Source organism: Hyperoodon ampullatus (assembly GCF_949752795.1).
Source record: "Hyperoodon ampullatus genome assembly, chromosome: 7".
Taxonomy (NCBI): Eukaryota; Metazoa; Chordata; class Mammalia; order Artiodactyla; family Ziphiidae; genus Hyperoodon; species Hyperoodon ampullatus.
This window is the reverse complement of record NC_136920.1, coordinates 46,994,095-47,019,108: the sequence shown is the minus strand read 5'-3', so window position 1 is coordinate 47,019,108 and position 25,014 is coordinate 46,994,095. Positions and strand designations below refer to the sequence as shown.

Here is a 25,014-nt window from a genome sequence, read left to right as displayed (position 1 = left end):
TCCATAAGGTCCCAGAGGCCTTGCATTCTAGCAAGGGGGAGGTGGGTGTGCTTGGGTCACTGTAGACAAAGACTTTTTTTTTGAATTTTATTTTATTTATTTCTTTATACAGCAGGTTCTTATTAGTTATCTATTTTATGCATTTTAGTGTATATATGTCAATCCCAATCTCACAATTCATTCCCCTTCCCCCCACTGCCACTGGCCCCCCTTGGTGTCCGTATGTTTGTTCTCTACACCTGTGTCTCTATTTCTACCCTGCAAACCAGTTCATCTGTACCATATTTCCAGGTTCCACATACATGCGTTAATATACGATATTTATTTTTCTTTTTCTGACTTACTTCACTCTGCATGACAGTCTCTAGCTCCATCCATGTCTCTACAAATGGCCCAATTTCGTTCCCTTTTATGGCTGAGTAATATTCCATTGTATATATGTACCACATCTTCTTTATCCATTTGTCTGTCAATGGGCATTTAGGTTGCTTCCCTGACCTGGCTATTGTAAATAGTGCTGCAATGAACATTGGGGTGCATGTGTCTTTTTGAATTATGGTTTTCTCTGGGTATATACGCAGTAGTGGGATTGCTGGGTCATATGGTAATTCTATTTTTAGTTTTTTAAGGAACCTCCATACTGTTCTCCATGGTGGCTGTATCAATTTACATTCCCACCAACAGTGCAAGAGGGTTCCCTTTTCTTCGCACCCTCTCCAGCATTTGTTGTTTGTAGATTTTCTGGACGCCCATTCTAACTGGTGTGAGGTGATACCTCATTGTGGTTTTGATTTGCATTTCTCTAATAATTAGTGATGTTGAGCAGCTTTTCATGTGCTTCTTGGCCATCTTTATGTCTTTTTTGGAGAAATGTCTATTTAGGTCTTCGGCCCATTTTTTGATTGGGTTTTTTTTTTAATATTGAGCTGTATGAGCTGTTTATATATTTTGGAGATTAATCCTTTGTCCGTTGATTCGTTGGCAAATATTTTCTCCCATTCTGAGGGTTCTCTTTTTGTCTCGTTTGTAGTTTCCTTTGCTGTGCAAAAGCTTTTAAGTTTCATTAGGTCCCACTTGATGATTTTTGTTTTTATTTCCATTACTCTAGGAGGTGGATCTAAAAAGATCTTGCTGTGATTTATGTCAAAAAGTGTTCTTCTTATGTTTTCCTCTAAGAGTTTTATAGTGCCTGGTCTTACATTTAGGTCTCTAATCCATTTTGAGTTTATCTTTTCTGTATGGTGTTAGGGAGTGTTCTAATTTCATTCTTTTACATGTAGCTGTCCAGTTTTCCCAGCACCACTTACCGAAGAGACTGTCTTTTCTCCATTGTATATCCTTGACTCCTTTGTCACAGATTAGTTGACCATAGGTGTGTGGGTTTATCTCTGGGTTTTCCATCCTATTCCATTGATCTATATTTCTGTTTTTGTGCCAGTACCATATTGTCTTGATAATAGTAGCTTTGTAGTATAGTCTGAAGTCAGGGAGTCTGATTCCTCCAGCTCCATTTTTTCCCTCAAGACTCTTTTGGCTATTCGGGGTCTTTTGTGTCTCCATACAAATTTTAAGTTTTTTTTGTTCTAGTTCTGTAAAAAATGCCACTGGTAATTTGATAGGGATTGCATTGAATCTGTAGATTGCTTTGGGTAGTATAGTCATTTTCACAATATTGATTCTTCCAATCCAAGAACATGGTGTATCTCTCCATCTCTTTGTGTCATCTTTGATTTATTTCATCAGCGTCTTACAGTTTTCTGAGTACAGGTGTTTTACCTCCTTAGGTAGGTTTATTCCTAGGTATTTTATTCTTGTTGTTGCAATGGTGAATGGGACTGTTTCCTTAATTTCTCTTTCTGATCTTTCATTGTTAGTGTATAGGAATGCAAGAGATTTCTGTGCATTAATTTTGTATCCTGCAACTTTATCAGATTCAGTGATTAGCTCTAGTTGTTCTCTGGTGGCATCTTGAGGATTCTCTATGTACAGTCATCATGGCATCTGCAAACAGTGACAGTTTTACTTCTTCTTTTCAAAATTGTATTTCTTTTTCTTCTCTGATTGCCGTGGCAAGGACTTCCAAAACTATGTTGAATAATAGTGGTGAGAGTGGACATCCTTGTCTTGTTCCTGATCTTAGAGGAAATGTTTTCAGTTTTTCACCATTGAGAATGATGTTTGCTGTGGGTTTGTTGTATATGGCCTTTATTATGTTGAGGTAGGTTCCCTCTATGCCCACTTTCTGGAGAGGTTTTTATCATAAATGGGTGTTGAATTTTGTCAAAAGCTTTTTCTGCATCTATTGAGATGATCATATGGTTTTTCTTCTCCAATTTGTTAATATGGTGTATCACATTGATTGATGTGTGTATATTGAAGAATCCTTGCATCCCTGGGATAAATCCCACTTGATCATGATGTATGATCCTTTTTTTTTTTTTTTTTTTTGGTGGTATGCGGGCCTCTCACTGTTGTGGCCTCTCCCATTGCGGAGCACAGGCTCCGGACGCGCAGGCTCAGCGGCCATGGCTCACGGGCCCAGCCACTCCGCGGCATGTGGGATCCTCCCAGACCGGGGCACAAACCTGCGTCCCCTGCCTCGGCAGGCAGACTCTCAACCACTGCGCCACCAGGGAAGCCCCATGGTGCATGATCCTTTTAATGTGCTGTTGGATTCTGTTTGCTAGTATTTTGTTGAGGATTTTTGCATCTATATTCATCAGTGATACTAGTCTGTAATTTTCTTTTTTTGTAGTATCTTTGTCTGGTTTTGGTATCAGGGTGATGGTGGCCGCATAGAATGAGTTTGGCAGTGTTCCTTCCTCTCAAATTTTTTGGAAGAGTTTGAGAAGCATGGGTGTTAGCTCTTCTCTAAATGTTTGATAGAATTCACCTGTGAAGCCATCTGGTCCTGGACTTTTGTTTGTTGGAAGATTTTTAATCACAGTTTCAATTTCAGTGCTTGTGATTTGTCTGTTCATATTTTCTATTTCTTCCTGGTTCAGTCTTGGAAGGTTATACCTTTCTAATTTGTCCGTTTCTTCCAGGTTGTCCATTTTATTGGCATAGAGTTGCTTATAGTAGTCTCTTATGATGCTCTGTATTTCTGTGGTGTCCGTTGTAACTTCTCCTTTTTCATTTCTAATTTTATTGATTGAGTCCTCTCCCTCTTTTTCTTGATGGGTCTGGCTAAAGATTTATCAATTTTGTTTATCTTCTCAAAGAACCAGATTTTAGTTTTACTGATCTTTGCTATTGTTTTCTTTGTTTCTATTTCATTTATTTCTGCTCTGATCTTTATGATTTCTTTCCTTCTACTAACTTTGGGTTTGTTTGTTCTTCTTTCTCTAGTTCCTTTAGGTGTAAGGTTAGATTGTTTATTTGAGATTTTTTCTTGTTTCTTGAGGTAGGCTTGTATTGCTATAAACTTCCCTCTTAGAACTGCTTTTGCTGCATCCCATAGGTTTTGGATTGTCATGTTTTCATTGTAATTTATCTCAAGGTATTTTTTGATTTCCTCTTTGATTTCTTCAGTGGCCTCTTGGTTATTTAGTAACGTATTGTTTAGCCTCCATGTGTTTGTGTTTTTTACGGTTTTTTTCCCTGTAATTAGTTTCTAATCTCATAGCATTGTGGTCGGAAAAGATGCTTGATATGATTTCAATTTTCTTAAATTTACCAAGGCTTGATTTGTGACTCAAGAAGTGATCAGTCCTGGAGAATGTTCTGTGTGCACTTGACAAGAAAGTGTAGTCTGCTGTTTTTGGATGGAATGTCCTATAAATATCAATTAAATCTATCTGGTCTACTGTGTCATTTAAAGCTTGTGTTTCCTTATTAATTTTCTGTCTGGATGATCTGTCCATTGGTGTAAGTGAGGTGTTAAAGTCCCCCACTATTTTTGTGTTACTGTCGATTTCCTCTTTTATAGCTGTTAGCAGTTGCCTTATGTATTGAGGTGCTCCTATGTTGGGTGCATATATATTTATAATTGTTATGTCTTCTTCTTGGATTGATCCCTTGATCATTACATAGTGTCCTTCCTTGTCTCTTGTAACATTCTTTATTTTAAAGTCTATTTTATCTGATATGAGTATTGCTACTCCAGCTTTCTTTTGATTTCCATTTGCATGGAATATCTTTTTCCATCACCTCACTTTCAGTCTGTATGTGTCCCTAGATCTGCAGTGGGTCTCTTGTAGACAGCATATATATGGATCTTGTTTTTGTATCCATTCAGGCAGCCTGTGTCTTTTGGTTGGAGCAGTTAATCCAATCAGGTTTAAGGTAATTATCAATATGTATGTTCCTATTATCATTTTCTTAATTGTTTTGGGTTTGTTTTTGTAAGTCCTTTTCTTCTGTCGTGTTTCCCACTTAGAGAAGTTCCTTTAGCATTTGTTGTAGAGCTGGTTTGGTGGTGCTGAATTCTCTTTAGCTTTTGCTTGTCTGTAAAGCTTTTGATTTCTCATTGAATCTGAATGAGAATCTTGCTGGGTAGAGTAATCTTGGTTGTAGGTTCTTCCCTTTCATCACTTTAAATATATTGTGCCACTCCCTTCTGGCTTGTAAAGTTTCTGCTGAGAAATCAGCTGTTAACCTTATGGGAGTTCTCTTGTATGTTATTTGTCATTTTTTCCTTGTTGATTTCAATAATTTTCTTTGTCTTTAACTTCTGTCAATTTGATTACTATGTGTCTTGGTGTGTTTCTCCTTGGGTTTATCCTGCCTGGGACTCTCTGTGCTTCCTGGACTTGGGTGGCTATTTCCTCTCCCATGTTAGGGAAGTTTTCGACTATAATGTCTTCACATATTTTCTCGGGTCCTTTCTCTCTCTCTTCTCCTTCTGGGACCCCTATAATGCGAATGTTGTTTCGTTTAAGGTTGTTTCAGAGGTCTCTTAGGCTGTCTTCATTTCTTTTCATTCTTTTTGCTTTACTCTCTTCCACAGCAGTGAATTCCACCATTCTGTCTTCCAGGTCACTTATCCGTTCTTCTGCCTCAGTTATTCTGCTATTGATTCCTTCTAGTGTATTTTACATTTCAGTTATTGTACTGTTTATCTCTTTGTTCTTTAATTCTTCTAGGTCTTTGTTAAACATTTCTTGTATCTTCTTGATCTTTGCCTCTATTCTTTTTCCGAGGCCCTGGATCATCTTCACTATCATTATTCTGAATTCTTTTTCTGGAAGGTTGCCTATCTCCACTTCACTTAGTTGTTTTTCTGGGGTTTATCTTGTTCCTTCATCTGGTACAAAGTCCTCTGCCTTTTCATTTTGTCTGTCTTTCTGTGAGTGTGGTCTTCCTCCACAGGCTGCAGAATTGTAGTTCTTGCTTCTGCTGTCTGCCCTCTAGTGGATGAGGCTATCTAAGAGCAACAAAGACTTTTTGTCTCAATTCTTTGCACTCATCTTTCATGGCCCAGATCAAATGTCATTTTCTTGGTGTGGCTTTCCCCTGATTCCCCCTGTCAGAATTTTCACTTTATAAATTGCTTGCCAAATGTGATCTCAGACCAGCTCCTTTCCTTTGGCCACCCCAGTTTCCTCATTTGTGAAATGAATGACACTGTTCACAAACTAACCTTCCAGGACTTTGGGAAGATCCATTATAAGCCAATGGATGTAAAGGCTTAGGTCCCCTCCCATTGCCCTCCTTGCCAGGCAGAGGAGGTGGGGAGATACCCAAGGTAGCTGACTGCCAGGCTGTCTACAAAGCCGATAAAACCAAGCCCTTTCCTGGAATGGCCGTTCCCTCCTTCTCCACCCATGGAATTCCTATTCAGCCTTCCAGGTGAAGCATTCCTGCTGCCCTCAGGGAAAAGAACTATTCCTCTCCCTTGTGCTCCTGTAATCCTTTGTCCCTATTAAATCTCTTATTTCCTTTTAACTTTTATTGTATTCAACTTACATTATTATTGCTTGAGGTCAAGAACTGTATTTTGTTCTTTGGGGGTAACTTCACAGTGTGTAACATGATGCTCAGCACCTAGTAACAGCTCCAGAATTGCTCATTAACTCAAATTCAGTCTTACATGTTTCCTGGATTCTGGAGTGGACCCTGGAGGCAAACTCTACCATCACCAGCCTGATACTAGTTTATCTGAAGCCAACAGCTTAATTAACAATCTAGTCCATAGTGCCTGTGGAGAAGGGCTCCCACACAGCCTGGGAGTGGGAGAGGGGAGTGGGATGGCCGTGTATTTCCATGCGATCTCAGCTGCAAGCCAGTGACAGCAGTGAGCCATGCCTTTAGGATTAAAGGACCTCTTCAGGAAACAATGAGTCTGGAAGAGCCAAATCGCATCTGTAGTTACACATGTTTGTTCATTACATGTTCAATGACTCAATTTTCTTTGCAAAAAATTTAAAATGCAGATATATAGTAGAACTCTATATTTATCAGTCCTTCCTTCCTCCCAGTAGTTACTGAAGGAAACAGACCCTAACATTTATGCCAGGTACCTGACCACACTATCACACTGTACCCTCACAATGATTATTTGAGGTAGGTAGCGCTATTACCTCCATTTGATAAATGTGTATATTAAGGCTGAGAGAGGTTAAGAAACTTGCCCAAGGTCAAGGAGACTAAACCATGGGGCTGACTGCGAACACCTAGCTCTTTCTTCTCACTCAGTACACAATGCTGCCTTCCCATCTGAGGGTCGATTACTCGAGAAATGGATCTGATGCATTTCCTGCCCCCTCCAGAAATTTGTGTTCGAGTAGAGGAGGCTGATACACAAATAATTAAAAACATAAAGCACCAACAATAAAACTATGGAATAGAAATATGTGTAAATGGATTGTGTGGGAGGCTGAGAGCAGAGTGATCAGTTCAGGCTGGCGTGGATCAGGGAGGGCTCCACAGAGACTCTTGGAAGGGGTGTGTGCGCAGGATAACTTGAATCTTGACGGGTGGAGAATGAGGAAAGGAGAGAATGCAGGAGTCTGAGGCAGAGGGGACTACATGTGCAAAGGCATGCAGAGAATGCCAGGCATACTTGGACAAGAAGACTAGATCAGGGGAGCCAGAACATGGGATTTTTGAGGACGACCTGGGCTGTGCCAGGCTTAGTTTTGTCAAAGTGTTCGACTTGTTTCTTTAAGCCCCAGGTGGCTGCTGACAGCCTCAGAGAAGGGAAATGACATGAGCTGAGCTGCACTGTGCAAGAGGAAGGACCTGCAAGGACCATCTCTGAGTAGGAACTGGGAGGTAAATAGGGTCCTGCATCCTTCAGATATGTACCATCAGCTTCCAAGGTCTCTGCCAGTGTTGGTTTTAGGGATGAGAATAAGAGAACAGGAGTCTCTTTCCTGTTGAAAGACGCAGGTCAAAGACCAGAACTGCTATGGGGCCTTGGTGCACTGCCTCGCTCCCCACACACCACCCCTACCCTATGCCCCAGAATGGCAGAAGCGTGGCTGCTCTGAGTGATGAGGACGAGTCTGCTGCAACAGCCGGACACCCTCCCCCAGACGAGGTGTGACACGCTGCCCTCTGCCAAGGGTAACACTGGGGACTCCCTGGGCTCAGCCTGCAATGCTCATCCCAAATGCTGCCTTCAGAACCGGAAGACTGTTTTTCCAAATTAACAAAAGATGTTCTGGATCCATGATTACATGTTCCCCACACAGCGCATGATTTATAAACACAGACTTATAAATTCTATGTAAACATAAATTACACATCTGTGCACGGTATGTTGTAAATTTACGTATTTTAACACAGACCGAAACAACGTTCCATGACATATAATAAACCCAGGAGCTCTTTAATCACCAGTGATAGAACTATGTGTTGACAATTACCTTGCACTGAAGACTTGAAAATCCTCCCATTTTTTCCTTTTTAATTTTTAAAAAATGTATATGCTGAACTCACTGTGAAAAAACCAGGTGATCTCTTTAGAAAACTGCTCCCAAACTCTTTGGCTCTGAAAGAAAACGCAGTGCCAAATTTTTGCCTAATAAAATGATGATTTGAGTGGAATCTGAGTCAAACCCAAATGAAGGAATACTGGTTCTTTGAATCAGCAAAAGAATTCAGTCTCTGGCATCTAACACTCCATTATTCATGGGCCTGAATTGGCAGGAGAGCTGTTGGCACATTGGAGATGACCAGGAAAGCAGGGTTTGGAGGGAGAGAGGGAGGGAGGAAGTTGGAGGAAGTTAAGGAGAGAAAAACAAATCTTCCTCTCAGGCCAACTCTGAACAACATGTCGGGCATTTATTATTCCGAGGTGAAGAAGTTCCACTATCCCCTTGCTAGATACTCTCTCAGCTCATTTCTCTGCACATGGGGTCATTTCACTGAGCAACTGCTTAAAAACAAATGTCTCGTTGGGCCACTGCCCCAATCAGAAAGCGCCTCCAGAGTCCCAACAAGCAGGGCCAGCAGGAAGATTGATTCCCCTCCATGAGACAGCCCCTCCCTGAGCCCTTGTCCCAGGACCACTCACCGGGGCCTGCGGAAGGTCAGGCCGTACTGCTGACAGGCCAGCCCCACGGTGGGCGTGTACACGATGGGCATGAATTTCTCCACGTCTGACGTCAGCACTCGGTAGAAGAGCTTCTCATTCCGGTCTTGGAGTGTCATGAGGATGATGTACCTGGGGAGGTGAGGCAAGAACCAAGCTGATCACATGAGCACCATATGTGGCAGCACGTAAGGCCCCTGATGCAAAGACCCAGGACTCCCACTCAGCTACTTTCAATGGCACCTTCATGGGCAAGTCACCATCTCCTCTAAGCATGTGTCTCACCATCTATGAAATGTGGAGAATAGTACCTGCCTTATGGTGCTATTACTACACGTGGTGTAGGTGCTATTCTAAATATTCTTCATTAACTCATTTAACATGGGGAACACGCCTCCCAATGACTTGGAAGGTGGGTACTATAATTCTGACTATTTTAGAGACAAGGAGATCAAGACACAGAGAAATGAAATAATTCACCCAAGGGATCTGAACCTAAGCAATCTGACTCCAGAATCTGCACTCTCAACCATGATGCAAGGTGGTTAGCTATACTATTATTATGTGGACATTAATGAATGACAACAGAATAATGGCATTCTGGGGATGGGGGAGGGTCAAGGAAAATACTGGACAGACCAGTGATACATGAACTGGCCTTTTCTACCACACAGGGCTGGTTCCTGTCACAAGCAGTGTTCACCAGTGGTTGAGTACTAAGTGATCTCAGGAAGCATGTTCCCAAAAAAATCTCTCTCTTACTTAGTTCCTGAAGCCTGAAATCACTAAGCCAGGAAAAGAGCCTTTCATTCACACTCCTAAAAATGCAAAAAAAGTCTGGGAGAAAAAAGCAAGGGATTGAAATTCCCAATGAGGTGTAAGTGACTGCTGATATTGCAACCTTTCGGGACAACAGTTTGGGAGAGATAACGAAGGCACGTGAGGTCCTGGCATGGAGTGGGGTGACAGAGATGCTCTGACAGGGGAATGATCCCTGGGTGTTGTGTCAGGGTCCTGGGTGTGAATCGCAGCTCTGCTCTTCACTAGCTGTGTCACTGTGAGGAAGTCTTGTGACTTCTTGGGGCGTCAGCCTCTTCTTCTTCACCAAAGACACTGGTTCAGAACTAAAAAACGTGTTTTAGGAGGCACTTTTCGGAAGGGAGGATTTATGCTTAGAATAGCCAGGATCTCAGCTCAGCACTACTGTAAGGATTCCCTTACTCAGTAGCTATTTGTACACATCACTTCTGAATTCTGCATTCAGTGATGTCAAGTTGGTAAGTTGAAACTGGCCATGGTGGGAGTATTTACACCATGGAAACTGGCAAGTGCTCTAAATCCCCACCCAACGGCCCCAAAGCCAGTTCTTAAACATTTACCAGCACTCCACTGTCCTTACCCGTAAGAAGCTGGGGAGCGTCCTTAGCATTTCCCCCTAAGCACCTGCTGAAATGAGGGACTCCAGGAATGAGTGGGTCAGAGTAGTCAACAGGGCGAGTGTCAGTAGCAAACTCCCTAGCGCTCCCAGCATCAGGCATCTGCCCCCTGAGCCTGGCACATCTTTCCAGGCATATGAGTGAGGCCCATCTAGCTGGAAAGAACTGGAAAGGGAAGGATTTTGGATTCTGATTTTTAGGGCTTAATATCTTTAAGAAAGAGGATTTCACCTTGGACTTTAATTCTTCTTTGCAAATTTAACAAACGAGAGAAGTTCGGATTGTTCAAAGTTAGGGCACGTCTAATATTGTTAGCTGGAATCAATGCGTACTTTCTGGTTTGCTCTTCAGGGTGACGAGGCTAGACCCAATCTGAGTGGAATAAACAAGAGGGAGAGAATGTTTGGCTTGGGCTGCAGTATGGCCTTGGAGTTAATGTGAGTAATGACCATAGAGGTTAGTGCTGCAGGGGAGGGGGAGGGGGGAGGGGCAGAGGCTTCCTTACCCACTACCGCTCAGAAGTGAAGGATGGCATTGGGGGGACATGGGAAGATCCTGACAAGCTGCTGCACTCAGCCCCTAGGGAGACAGCCACACCCTCAAGGACCCAAAGTCTTGGCCATTAAGCTCTATGGATATGTAAGAGGAACACTTATCTTCTCCCTACATTTCTGCTGGAGCCCATGGCAAGATGACACATTTATTTAACAAGCTCTCACATAGTGCCGCCTATGGGCCAGGCACTGTTCTAAGCACTTCACAAATACTAATGTATTTAATCCTCATCATAACCCTATGAGTTAGACACCACTGATATACTCAATGTACAGATGGGGAATGACCCAGAGAGGCTAAAGAACTTTTGCTGTTAAGTGGTAAAATGAGGATTTGAACTCAGTCTAGTACTAGAGTCTAGTCTTGTAGCCACTAAGCTTCAATGCCTCTTAGCTACGCTGTAGCAGAGAGGTTGAAAGCACGGACTCTGGAGCTAATTATCTGTGTTCAAATCCTGGCTGTGCCAATTCATAGCCATGTGACCTGTGAGGTCACTACCTTCTTTAGTAAGACTGATAAAGCTGACCCTGTGATCCCCCATTGGCTCTTCATGTCTACATCCCCACTGGGGAGGGACCAGAGGGGCAGTAGGGTTGTTAACTACTCCCCCTAAACCTCCAACCTACGACATCGCAGGTCCTTCCCAAGGTGCCCCTGTCCATTTCCCCTCTTCTCCACCACATTCCCTCTATTCCAGGAACCTGGGCCACGTACCACTTCCTTAACATATCTGTCCCTACATTTTTGCCCCACTTCTTCCCTCTGAGTAAAATGCCTTCCATGGACCCCACTGCTGAATGCTGAAGCCCTATTGGTGCTTCCTGGGCTGACTCTGATTCCACCACTTCCCGGGGGCCCAACCAGATTCCATTGGTTGGAATTCAGGCTCCCTTCCCAGTCTTCCCAGGACACATTGACTGTGCCTTGATCATAACAAGCCCTGGTCCTCAAGGAGACCATCACCCTATGGAAGGCAGGGCTGGATCTGGGATCTCTCAGGGCTCTCAGCCTTTCCTGGCTAGAGAGTATCCAGAAAACCCTCTGTGGACCACAGCAAACAGACAGCTAAGCCTGGGGCTCTGGGGAGAGAGAAGAGACTTTAGGTACTAACTTGTCCAGGTCACTCTGCTGCCGCTCGTAGTATCTCATAATCCGGAGGAGCTGGACGTCCTGACTCAGGAAGCAGGGGGGTATTAGGCCATGGATCCCAAGCTGCAGCCTTTCCTCAAGGGTAAAGGCCATGCCCTGGGGAGAACAAGAAAGAAACACACACACATAAATGGATAAGCAGGAAACCAAGGAACAGAAGAGTTCCATCCACAGACAGGCCAAAGTCACTGTGACTCAACAGCAAGGACCCTGGACTCAAATCCCACCTCTGCCGTTTAAGTAGCTGGGCAATCTGTGCCAGTTATCTTGACTCTTCTGGGTTCCAGCTTCCTCTTAGAAAAACATGGAAAATATCTATATCATCAGGGGTTCTTTTGGTTTATTTTTTTAAATGTATTTTATTTTTAGAGCAGTTTTAGATTTACAGAAGAATTGAGAAGATAGTACAGAGTTCCCACATATCTCCTCACCCAGTTTCCCCTATTATTAATATCGTCCATCAGTATGGTACATTCGTTAGAGTTAATGAATCAACAGTGATATATTATTATTAAATAAAGTCCACAGTTTATTCAGATTTCCTTAGTTTTCACCTAATGCCCTTTCTTTGTTATTCCAGGATCTCATCCAGGATCCCACATTACATGGAGTCATCATGTCTCCTTAGGCTCCTCTTGGCTCTGACTTTCCTTGGTTTTGATGACCAGGGAGCATTTTGAAGAGAACTGGTCAGGTATTTTGTACACTATGCCTCTACTGGAATTTGTCTGATGTTTCTCTCATGACTGCAGTGGGGTAATGGGTTTTGAGGAGGAAGACCACAGAGGTGAAGTGCCATTTTCACCACATCAGATCAAGGCACATACTAGCAACATGATTCACCACTGTCGATGTTGACCATGATCACTTGGCTGAAGTAGTGCTTGTCAGGTCTCTCCACTGTAAAGTTACTTGGAATTCTGCATGGGATATTTGTCTCATTTGTTTGTTCAATCATTAATTTATATTAGAATGAACTCATGGGTATTTGATTTATACTCTGGGTTATAATCCAATACTGTCTTATGTATTTTTTTTGCTCAAATTGTTCTAGCTTTGGCCATTGGAAACTCTTTCAGTTGGCTCTGTGTCCCTTTAACTCCTGTAATTTTGCTTTTTCCTTTCCTTCCCTTCCCTCCCTTCCCCTCCCCTTCCCTTTCCTTTCCTTTCCTTTCTCTTTTTCATTAGTACTTATTTTCTGGCACTACAAGATGCTCCAGGCTCATCTTGCACGGTGCCTGCCCAAGTCCTAGAATCAGCCATTTTTTTCAAAGAGGCTGGATTCCTTTTTGGAGCATGGTATTAGAAACCACAATCTGGGTTCTACTTATTCCTTGTGCTCCTTGCTACTGGAGTTTCTTTGTTTTCAGTCCCTCTCAGCTGAGAGAGTAAGGAAATGAATCTATACTAAGCTAAATATCAGTTCATACTAATGCCTCTAACTCTAACCCATTACCACATGGATCTTTCTAGCCTCATCACCTTGCTGGTCTGTGAACTCTGATTCCAACAGTGAGAGACTTAGCTCCCATCATCTGCCATCTATATGCTTAATTACTCAGTACTGTAATATATATGTAGTGGTATGTTATTATTATTATTTATTTATTTATTTATTTATTTATTTGCAGTACGCGGGCCTCTCACTGTTGTGGCCTCTCCCGTTGTGGAGCACAGGCTCCGGACGCGCAGGCTCAGCGGCCATGGCTCACGGGCCCAGCCGCTCCGCGGCATATGGGATCCTCCCGGACCGGGGCACGAACCCATATCCCCTGCATCGGCAGGCGGACTCTCAACCACTGCGCCACCAGGGAGGCCCCGGTATGTTATTATTGTTTTAATTTGCAACTCCCTATTGACATATAGTAGTATCAACACTGTTAACCTGTACTACAGTGGGAAACAACTTTATGAGCTAGAGTATAGTGCTTATGTGTCATTGTTTTTGCCTTTACTCTTATAAACTCCGCTCATTTCCAAAGTCACTTAAATCAGCACTTTTCCTTGAACCCCCTTCACTGAGGTATCACATATTTGTAATACAGTTAGATCTCTTATCACAATCTGCATTCCTTCCTGGGATCCTCCAACCTATTAAATATTTTTTTAAAAATCTGAATACATTAAGGTCCATTGTTTGTACTGTAAAGTTCCATGAGTTTTGACAAAGGCATATCATGTATCCATCACGATAGTACTGTACTATAGTACAATACTATACAGTTTCAGTGCTCTAAAATCCCATGTGTTTTACCTATTCATCCCTCCTTCCACTCCCTGAATTTTGGCAAGTACTGATTTTTTCTTTTACTGTCTCTACAGTTTTGCCTTTTCCAGAACATCATACAATTGGAATCATACATTATGTAGCCTTTTCAGACTGGCTTCCTTTCACTTGGCAATAAGCACATAAGGTTCATCCATGTATTTTTGCGGCTTGATCACTCATTTTTTTAAATCATTGAATGGCGTTCCATTGTTTGGTTGTACCACAGCTTGTTTCTCCATTTACCTAAAGGACACCTTGGTTGCTTTCAGTTTTTGGTGAATATACATAAAGTTACTATAAACATTCATGTGCAGGTTTTCATGTGAACATAAATTTTCAAAACAGTTGAGTAAATACACAGAAGTGCAACTGCTGGATCATATGGTAAGATTACATTTAGCTTTTTAAGAAACTACCAAACTGTTTTCCAAAATGGCTGTATCACTTTGCATTCCCACCAGCAGTGAATGAGTTTCTCTTGCTCCACATTCTCTCTAGTAATTGGTATTATCAGTTTAAAAAATTTCAGTCATTGTAACAGATATGTAGTGGCATGTTATTATTGTTTTAATTTGTAACTCCCTATTGACATATTATGTTGAGCATTTTTTTATATGCTTATTTTTCACCTGTATATCTTCTTGGTAAGGTACTGTTCAGATCTTTCACCTATTTTTTAATTGTTTTTTTCTTATTGTTGAGTTTTAATAGTCCTTTGATCTACAGTTTTAATGCAATCCCTATCAAAATTTGAATGCCCTCTTTTGCAGAAATAGGAAAGCCAATCCTCAAATTCATACAGAATAGCAAGGGGCTTTGAACAACCTAAACCATTTTTTTTAAAAAAAGATTTCAAAACTTAACATTAAACTGTGGCAATCAAAATAGTGTGGTGCTTTAAAAAAAGGAAAAAAAAAGTGTGGTACTGGCATAAGTACTTATAGATCAACTGAATAGAATCAGAAATAAGAGTGCAGAAATAAACCCATACATCTGTGGCAAGTTGATTCTTGACAAGGATGCCAATTCCATTCAGTGGGGAACGGATAGTTTCTTCAAGAGATGCAGCTGGGCCAACTGGATTTCCACATGCAGAAGAATGAAGCTGGACTCCTAATTAACTCAAAACAGATCAATAGCCTAAATATAAGAGCTAAAATCATAAAACTCTTAGAAGAAAACATAGGGGTAAGTCTTCATGACTCTGGGTATGGCTATGGATTCTTAGATATGACACCAACAGCACCAGCAGCAAAGAAAAAATTAGATAAATCGACTTCATCTAAAAACTTCTGTGCATAAAGGGACACTGTCAAGAAAGTGAAAAGACAATGTACAGGGGCTTCCCTGGGGGCTCAGTGGTTAAGAATCCTCCTGTCAATGCAGGGGACGCGGGTTCGAGCCCCGGTTCGGGAAAATCCCACATGCCACAGAACGAGTCACAACTACTGAAGCCTGTGCACCTGGAGCCCATGCTCCACAACAAGAGAAGCCACCACAATGAGATGGCTTCGTTCTCTGCAACGAAGAGTAGCCCCCGCTCGCCGCAACTAGAGAAAGCCCACACGCAGCAACGAAGACCCAACGCAGGCAAAAATAAAATTAATTAATTAATTAATTAATTACATTTATATATAAAAAAAGCCAACATACAAAATGAGAGAAAATATTTGGTAATCGTAGGTCTGATAACAGTTTAATATCCAGTCTCTAAGTAACTGCTACAACACAACAAAAACAACCCAAGTAAAAAATGGGCAAATAACCTGAACAGACATTTCTCCAAAGAAGATATACAAATGGCCAATAGCATATGAAAAAATATTCAGCATCATTAGTCATTAGGGAAAGTCAAATCAAAACTAGAGTGAGATACCATTCCACACCCACTAGGATGGCTGTAACTATAAACCAAAAAACCAAAAAACCCCAAAAAACAACAACAAAAAAACCCCCAAAACCCCAAAAAAACCCCAGTAATTAACAAGTGCTGGTGAAGATGTGGAGAAACTGAAACCTTTGTACATTGCTGGTAGGAATGTAAAGTGTGGCAGCCCCTATGGAAAAATGGTTTAGCATTTCCTCAAAAAGCTAAACACAGAATTACCATATGACCCCAGCAATTCTACTCCTAGTATATGCCCAAAGGAGCTGAAAGCAAGGACTTGAACAGTTACTTGTACCCCAACGTTCATTGCAGTATTATTCACTATAGCCAAAAGGTGGAATCAACCCAGGTGACCACCATGTGAACGGATAAACAAAATGTATATAAGTACAATAAAATTTATTCAAACATAAAAGAGAATGAATTCTGATACATGCTACTTCATGGATGAACGCTGAAAACATTATGATACAGAAGGACAGATACAAAAGGCAAAATATTGTATGATTCCACTTACATGAAATATCTAGAATAGGCAAATTCACGGAGGCAGAAAGTAGATTAGGATTACTAAAGGCTGGGTGGTGGGGAAGTGGTGGGTGAGTTATTACTTAATGGTTACAGAGTTTCTATTTAGGGCAATGAAAAAGTTTCAGAAATGGACAGTAGTGATGGTTGCACAACATTATGAATGTACTTAATGACACTTAATTGTACAAATAGTTTAACCAAATTTTGCTGTAAATATATACATATACTTTACCACAACTTAAAAAGCTAATAATGGATTATCTCCAAAACCACTGAATTGTATACTTTAAATGAGTGAATTGTGTGGTATGTGAATTATAACTCTATAAAGCTGTTTTAAAAGAATTCTTTGCATATTTTGGATACAAGTCCTGTATCAGACATGTGTTTTGTAAATATTTCTTCCAGTACGTGGCTTGTCTTTTCATTCTCTTGACTGGTGTCTTTCACTGAACAGCATTTTCTGGTTTGGGCACTGGCAGGGAGAGATGGGGGACAAGTAGGACGCCGTGGAATCTGCTCCCTGGCCCAGTTAAGCCCTCTGGAGACAGTGTCTGTTGCCAGAAGTTGCAGGACCTGTTCTCATAGGGATACTGAGGGACATGGGGACCCCAGCTGCCCTGCCTTTATCCTGAAATGACAATGTGCAACACACCGTGAAAAAGAGACACCTTTTCCGGGGCTTCCCTGGTGGCGCAGTGGTTGAGAGTCTGCCTGTCGATGCAGGGGACACGGGTTCGTGCCCCGGTCCGGGAAGATCCCACATGCCGTGGAGCAGCTGGGCCCGTGAGCCATGGCCGCTGGGCCTGTGCGTCCGGAACCTGTGCTCGGCAACGGGAGAGGCCACAACAGTGAGAGGCCGGCGTACCGCAAAAAAAAAAAAAAAAAAAAAAAAAAAAAAGAGTACCTACCTCGTATAATTGGTGTATAAGATGAAAATGTTAGTATAATGTCTGGCACACAGCATGTGCCCATTAAATATTAAAAAAAAAAAAAAAAAAAAAAAAAAAAAAAAAAGAGACACCTTTTCCGCGTAGAACTCTGGGTGGCTCTGCTGAATGAGGGCTGCCCTAGCCCTGCCTAGAAGCTCCTGGTCAAGGCTTCCTCAGCTTCCCCAACCTTCTCACTGTGGCAATGGCCACAGTGGCAAGCCCCAGAGTGGCTCCATGGGTGGCACACATCAACAAGGAAGGGACCAGAATCCCCATGGAGGGATTGTGTAGGGGGCTGAGAACAGTTTTTATTTTTTTATTTTTAAAGAAGATGTTGGGGGTAGGAGTTTATTAATTAATTTATTTATTTTTGCTGTGTTGGGTCTTCGTTTCTGTGCGAGGGCTTTCTCTAGTTGTGACAAGCGGGGGCCACTCTTCATCGCAATGCACGGGCCTCTCACTATGGCGGCCTCTCTTGTTGCGGAGCACAGGCTCCAGACGCGCAGGCTCAGTAGTTGTGGCTCATGGGCCTAGTTGCTCTGCGGCATGTGGGATCCTCCCAGACCAGGGCTCGAACCCGTGTCCCCTGCATTAGCAGGCAGATTCTCAACCACTGCGCCACCAGGGAAGCCCGAGAACAGTTTTTAATTAACTAATTCATTCATTAATACTGTTATTATGACCCTCATTGTAGTCAAGGCTGATGATACCTGGGGCAACCTTGTTTAAGCTCCCCATTCATAATAAGCCCCAAGTAACGCAAGGTTCCTCCTAGACGTGAAGGCTGTGTGGGAGATAAGTGAGAACTAAATGACGCTGATGGCTGTCTAGCTTCCCCAGACTCCTATGGGGAGGGGAAGCTTGAAAAGGTAGGGAGCATCAGCTCCACTCATTCCTCCACCAGCTGAAAAATACCTCATCTACAATTATTACAAGTGCTTTTACAGGGAGTTTAATAATGACAGGGCGATTCAAGCCCATATATTGATCATCCCCACCTAGCTGTTGCTATCATCAGCTCTAAGAAAAGGACTAATAAATACCCAATCTCACCCCATCCCTAACAATCACCTTGTAAGGAAGTTTTGCAGCCTCTACTGTACAGATAAGATGGCTGAGCATGAGAGGTTATATGATGCTCCTGAAGTTGCATAGTTATTACCCCATATTTTATTGCCTGCTAAACCAGGATGCATCTTATAATCAGTAAGTCCGTTCGGTGTGATAATCTTTTTCCTGATGATTTCTTTGACTAGAGGTAAGTGACAGTCAACATTTGATCACAGGCTCTATTTTTGCCACTTATATAGTGTACACCCTGCGAGGACCTTGGTGAGATGGACCTCAGAAAATGTGAGTTGGGATGGTGAGGGGTGAAAGAGGAGTGGAAAAAAAGAGAAATAGAGTGAAAAAAGCAAATATTGGCTATTCCCTATTTCCTCTTCGTTTTTGTTTTGTAACCTCGGAATATCCAAAACTATGAATTCTGGCTCCTATTATGCTTTTATAAAGTAATAACGATTACTCAGCTTATGAAAATCCTGAGGAATTGTTCCTCCTCTCAGAAGAACTGCTGGAACTGCTAGAAAGACCTATAAGGTTACGCTCGACTCTGTTTGAAAGTATGACTCATGGAGCCTCTGCAAAGTATCTCTGCACATAAAATTCCCAACGTTTTCTTCACCAAAGCCCAAAGTCACCAGTTCATAAATTCCCTGTGCTGGCTACCAGCTTTGCAAGCATGGTATGACACCTAGGTCCTTGATCCTTTTGCAGGAAACAGCTTGCCCTGGAGACTGGGAACTCTTACTAAACACCATCAAGCAGGTGAGTCTTCACTGGCTTACTAAAGACTGGGTTTGTCTCTCCTTGGCTGTAGGATCCCAGGCAGGCCTGGTCATGTAATTATGACATCACCTTTGTTAATGACCATTGTGGCTTTTAATAAGAGTCAGCTTCTTTCTACAAGGCTAAGTGTTTCTCTTGTCTGACTGCCACCAACTTCTTTTGTATTTCAGGAAAAAGTATGACTGTTTAGCAACTGGTAATCTCAGGGATTAAAAAAAATACTTCTAGAAGCTTTTCATCCTGAAGCTAATGTTAAGGCAACTTCAGATTTACAAGTTTGCAAAGCAGAAATGCAGGCACTTTAGCTTTACCATGGCTTCCAAAATAGGATAGGCACAAGACGATTCACTAGGGTGTAAGGGAAAAGTATTAGAACTTACATTTCTCTACAAAAGAAATAAACTTTACTAATTGGCACTCAGGCTCTTGGTCTCTATGTCAAAAAGTCACAATTCCCATAAGGTATACCAGAAGTCCTAAGGTAAGAGTAGGGTTTGTACAACTTGGAGGAGTTGATAGTGGGGGTCCTTATTCATTCTTACTACATTGAGAATCTACAGTTTCTGTATGCCTAGTTAAATAGAGTTTGGGGTCATATTATCTAGTTTTAACAAAGTCCTCAAAATAGGACAAATGGCTTTTAAAAAATGGCTGACTTTCTTAGCAGAGAGCAACCTTGTGGTGTTCAGCCAGGACACACCAGTAAGGACCTACTATTTATGACTCTTTTGAAATATTTGAATCGCTACAGAGCCACTGCTCTGACTACTCCCCCCAGTCAGGTGCCCCTCCCAACCTGCTCTGGCTTCTCCCAGGGAACCTTTGGAACCTCCCCAAGATCCAGCAACCAATGGGTTAATGTTTGGCAAAGCAGGTGGCTTCAAGATCCTGATGTTTTGATTGGTCAGTGCCTACGCTGTACCAGTGTTAATCTTTTAACCATCAACCTATTTTATCATCTTCCCTGAATGAGCATCTCTGGCTCAGCCAGTAAATTCCACCCGTGGGCTCAACCCAGGACAAACTTACTGGCATCAGAGAGAAGATATTTGAATAGATCCCACCATCAAAGGCAGTGAGCCCATCAGCCTCCTGCTGTCCAGAGACCCAGGCTTCCCAGTGCTCCTCAAAAACTGACCTTTCCCAACCTGAGGTCTCCCAAGCCCCTCTTGGTGATCTGCCTATTGCCTCTGGATCCAGAGCCTTGCTGGACGCTTGACAATCTCTTCTCATTCATTCTTCAAACATTTATGAGTTCCTACTTTGTGCTAGGTGTACCCTGTTAGGCACTAGGGAGTCCTGAAAGGAATAAGAGCCGGTGACTATGCTCCTGAGTCTACTGGCAAAGACAGTAGATTAACTGTCTACTGGATTAATCCACCGGATTAACATGTACTGGTGATCCTGGGCCTCCGCCTCGGGCAGGCCACTTTTCCAACCTATGAAATGGAATGCTGCCTGTGTCTGTGGGATTAAATGAAATGACGTGAGTGAAATGCTCAGCACGGGCACTGGCACACAGGAGGTGCTCAGTGAACGCCAACTGTTCTCCTTATTACCATTACTATTTGTTCATGGGGCGGGGTGACACGAGAGAGCTCATTAGCAATGCATGAGATAAGCCCTGAAGGGTGGTCAGGGGCTCATCCTGCAGAAGGCAGATGGAGGAACAGGGGCTGAAGTGCCGTCACCACATCCAGCGTAACCGTTTGTCCGATGGCCCAGGCAAGGCTCCATGCACTCGCCCCGTCCTCCACCCCACCCAAGAGGCACACTCACTCTGGCTGCCATGCTCTGACTCACGTCAGGACCCCTGTCCACCTTGCTCTGACCGCTTCCCCCCTCCATCCATCTTCCAATCCCCAGTAGAGGCTGTCCCTCCAGGAGGCCTTCCCTGATGCCCCATCTCATGCAGCTCTCCATCTTCTCTCAGAGTCAGTGTCATACAATTTAGCACATGAAGGGCATTTCCTGTTTGATTTCTTGACCGTTAATGACCAGATAATAAACTTGAGGTAATGGAAAGCAGACACTCTGAAGCAGCTAACAACAGGCTGTAGCACAAAAATATCATCACCAATGACAAGAGCAACCGTTAGCTTTCACTGAACATCCACTGGGTTGGGTCAGGCACTGAGACAGGCACTTGATACTGGCCATCTCATTTAACCCTCGTGGCAACCCTGAGTTAACAATCCGAGGATTATTATCCCCATTTTATGGACTAGGAAACTGAGGCCAGAGGGGTAACTTGCCCAAGGCCACACAGTAGGTCGATGGAAAAACCAGGAGTAGAACCCAGATCCATATGCTTCCAAAGTTCACACTCATTCCTCTGTGCTAATCAGCTGCTCCTGAGACTGGACAGATTAAACAGGTTGTTGACTGAGTTGGCTTTGATTCGACTGGGGATAGAATAATTCTGCTTCTGCAAATGGAGCCAGTTACCTTAATGGTTCCGCCATTGCTAAGTGCTCCTCTGTATTAGCACCAGGCTGGTCAGTCTATCTGCAAACAGGAGTGTTTGTACATCTGCGATTATGTACTTGGCTCATGACATACACGTAGCCACGTTTCCTCAGAGCAGCGTCGTTACTGGAAGGATTAGCAGGCGCATGTGTACCAGTAAGGGTTTCTGTTCCAGCAGCATTACGTCATGCTCTGAGCTGACTGCTTATGCTACAGCTGGCCAGCTTCTTCCATCAGTCAACGGCAGAGAGGAGCAGCTGCCGGGACAGAGCTGGGGGCAGTCAGCTCCGAAACTGTACAGTGGAAGCTGACCAGCTGTTAGGGGACCGGAAGGCATCTCCTCCTCCTTCTGCCCTAGTAATTCAGGACTCAATGTTTGGGACTTTTATGAGTTAGGGGGACGTGGACTCCAGTTGGAGACAGGAAGTGGGATTACTGAGGCTGCTGTTCTCTGAACCCCAGGTTTATGAGGGCCCCTGAGCACACGTCTGGGATGGATATAGGGGGGGTCTTAGAAACACAGGCATTGGGAAGTCTTAGCAGACACAGCCCGGAGAATGGCCTTCCTCCCAGACATACTTCTGTGATCAGGTGCAAAATTACAGATCCAGAAACACAGTGTAAATTCCCGAAAGGAGAGTGGACGATACGCTACTCCTTACTGCCCAGAACCAACCCGAAACAAGTTTTGGGCTCAGAGACTGGGCTTTGGTGCTGCAAATGTATGGAGGCTGCCTGTAACCGTTCCACCTATGATGTGCACAGTTCTTGTTCTAGTGGGATTACACTTCCATTTTCCTTTCATGGGATAACGAGCAGGATGCAGAGGTGCTGCCCTCACACAGCCTGTATGGGGGAAGGGAACCATAAGAAAAAAGCTCTACATTCAGTCCCTCTACTTTCTGGCTGTGTGATTCTGGAGAAAGTGGCTGCACCTCTCTGAGTTTGCTGCATTCACTGGGTGGTTGTGTCAGTCGAATAAGAACACTGAGATGCTGGCATCTCTTTGTAAATTCAAAGATGTGGCAAAAAGATTTTAAAAAGGCTGCGACTAAGCAATTTAGCAATTGCACTTTATGGTGTTTATTTCCTTTCTTGTCTGTTTTCCCTGCAAGACAATAAGATTTTTGCGGGCAGTGACGACGTCTAATGAATTGTGTGCCCCTCTGCCGAGCACGTCTTGCATATTTTTACTGCTTTACTGTTTCTAAAATGGTCTCATGTGGGGCTTCCCTGGTGGCGCAGTGGTTGAGAGTCCGCTTGCCGATGCAGGGGACGCGGGTTCGTGCCCCGGTCCGGGAAGATCCCACATGCCGTGGAGCGGCTGGGCCCGTGAGCCATGGCCGCTGGGCCTGCGCGTCCGGAGCCTGTGCTCCGCAGCGGGAGAGGCCGCGGCAGTGAGAGGCCCGCGTACCGCAAACAAAAAAAACAAAACAAAACAAAAAACAAAAGTACTATGAATAAAATGGTCTCATGTGGTTTATGTCATTTGACCCCAAACAGGGCAGGTGTTATTATCCCCATTTATAGAAGAGGCAATTGAGGCCCAGGTGGGTCAATGTCATGCTGAGGGCGTGTGGCTAGTACAAGCCAGTCAAAAGCATGTGACAATAATGGCTCTTTCAATTGTTTTGCCATTGGAAGACTAGTTTACACGAAGTTGTTGGATTGGGACCAACGTGGAAGAGAAATGGAGGAGTCTGCTTCTGAAATCCTTGGTGACTCTAGGATTTTGTCCTAACTGAACAAGGGAACAGAGGTGGCTAGTCGGAAGGCTTATGAATCATTCTGTTGGCAAAATTCCCTGCAGCGGTTTGAATGCTTCATGACCCTCTCTTCCCAAGAGGCTATGATTTAAAACTTAAATAATATTATTCTTGGCACCCTGATGGCCCTCTAACTCAGCTGAACCTCCACAGGGTAATGGCACAGGAAGGCAATGGGCAGGGGAGCCGCTGAGGACAGGGGAGTACCGCTTCCTTCCTCCAACAGCTCCACGGCTCCTTGACGGGCCCAGCCTGGGAGGACTGGGTCAAAAAGTGAACTATGACCAGGAGGAATAAAGCAAACAGACACTGAACAGGCATTGTGCGTGCATGCCTGGTGCGTGCCATCAAGTGGGTAGGGGTGCCAGCGCTGGACGTGAGGCCGACCAAGGACAAGTTCATCTTACAGGGCAACTGTCCAGCAGATTGTTGTTAACCTGTTCCAGCCCTGATGTTAACCAAATCCTCCTCCTCCTGGGCCTTGACCTCAACTCCGCCCCCCCATCAGGTGAACCAGGGAGGAGGTCATTCTGCCCAGGAGACAGATGACCGATGTGCATACAGGGGATCAGGGTAACCAGTCTCCTTCTCTGTGGTGACAGCAGGAGGCGGGGTTGAAAGTTAAAAGCTGAAGTACTGGGAATGCTTTCTGAACTGTATTTCCACTTTTAAATTAGATTTATATTAAAAGAAAGGGAAAGGAGAAATGTAGAACCTCAAACCACGTGAGTTTTTCTTACCAGTGCTTAGTTTACATCATCAACATTAAATGGTTTCATTATTTCCTCCTGAGATAGGGTCTAATTCTTGCACTTAATGAATTTGAGAATCTCTTAAAAAATTTCTCAGCTCAGAAACATGATCAGCTCTGGGACCTCTGTGCTTAGGGTCCACAGGTACTTAGTTAATCAAATCGTTCTTTTCTATTGGTGATTTCCTAAAAGGTCACTGGAATTCCTACAATTGTGGCTCGGCTATTCTAGAGTGACATTGTGTCCTCTGAAGGAAGCGATGTTGACATTCACAGAGAACTGCAGGGTGATCTCTCCTCCAAATGTCTCAAAATAAACAGCTCTATGCCCAAGACTATATATAGTGCCATTAGCTACTAAGCTCTTGTAAAACCTCTATCCTGTGATAAGTACAGTCAATATTTAAAGTCTCCTTTAAAGCACAAATGAGCAGCTTATTCTAAATTTATTCTGATTGACTAAATACACCACTGAATGACTGATTGGGTCATTGTTGAATAGTCTGGAAATTTAATTTGCTTTTATAGATGAATATTCAGTTTGTGGGTTGGTTTATATTTTATAACTTCTATTTAATTAATCAAGATTTTAGTACCATTTTTTGGTGCCTACTAAAGGACAGGCTGTGTAGATACTGAATGAACCAAGGCACTCTTTAAATTTCATCCTTCTACAATATCCATATGAAGTAAAATATCTGCCCAAGGTTGTATAGTTAATAAGCTGTGGAGCTGGAATACAGACTCAGGTCTGTGTGCCACTAAAATCCATATTTGTAATCACTATTTTGCACACATCATTTTGCATCCTTTGTTGTGATTTGAACATTTTGCAATAACGTTTGTCAGCCACATTAAAGACAGTTTGATCAGTCTACTAAAGTGAGACTTTCTTGGCTCGCCTTATGCCACTAGACCCCAGCCTATTACATTTAACA

General features: G+C 43.1%; 1 protein-coding gene across 1 annotated transcript in view; it reads right to left on the bottom strand.

Moving 5' to 3' along the window:
* ME3 (malic enzyme 3) overlaps nucleotides 1-25,014 on the bottom strand; it is a 205,144-nt gene that overhangs the window by 95,242 nt on the left and 84,888 nt on the right. The window contains exons 3-4 of the mRNA XM_079707567.1: nucleotides 11,585-11,718; nucleotides 8,465-8,614 (exon numbers count right to left, since the gene is read on the bottom strand). Coding sequence (XP_079563693.1) covers nucleotides 8,465-8,614; nucleotides 11,585-11,718 — 284 coding nt within the window. The remainder of the gene's footprint in view (nucleotides 1-8,464; nucleotides 8,615-11,584; nucleotides 11,719-25,014) is intronic.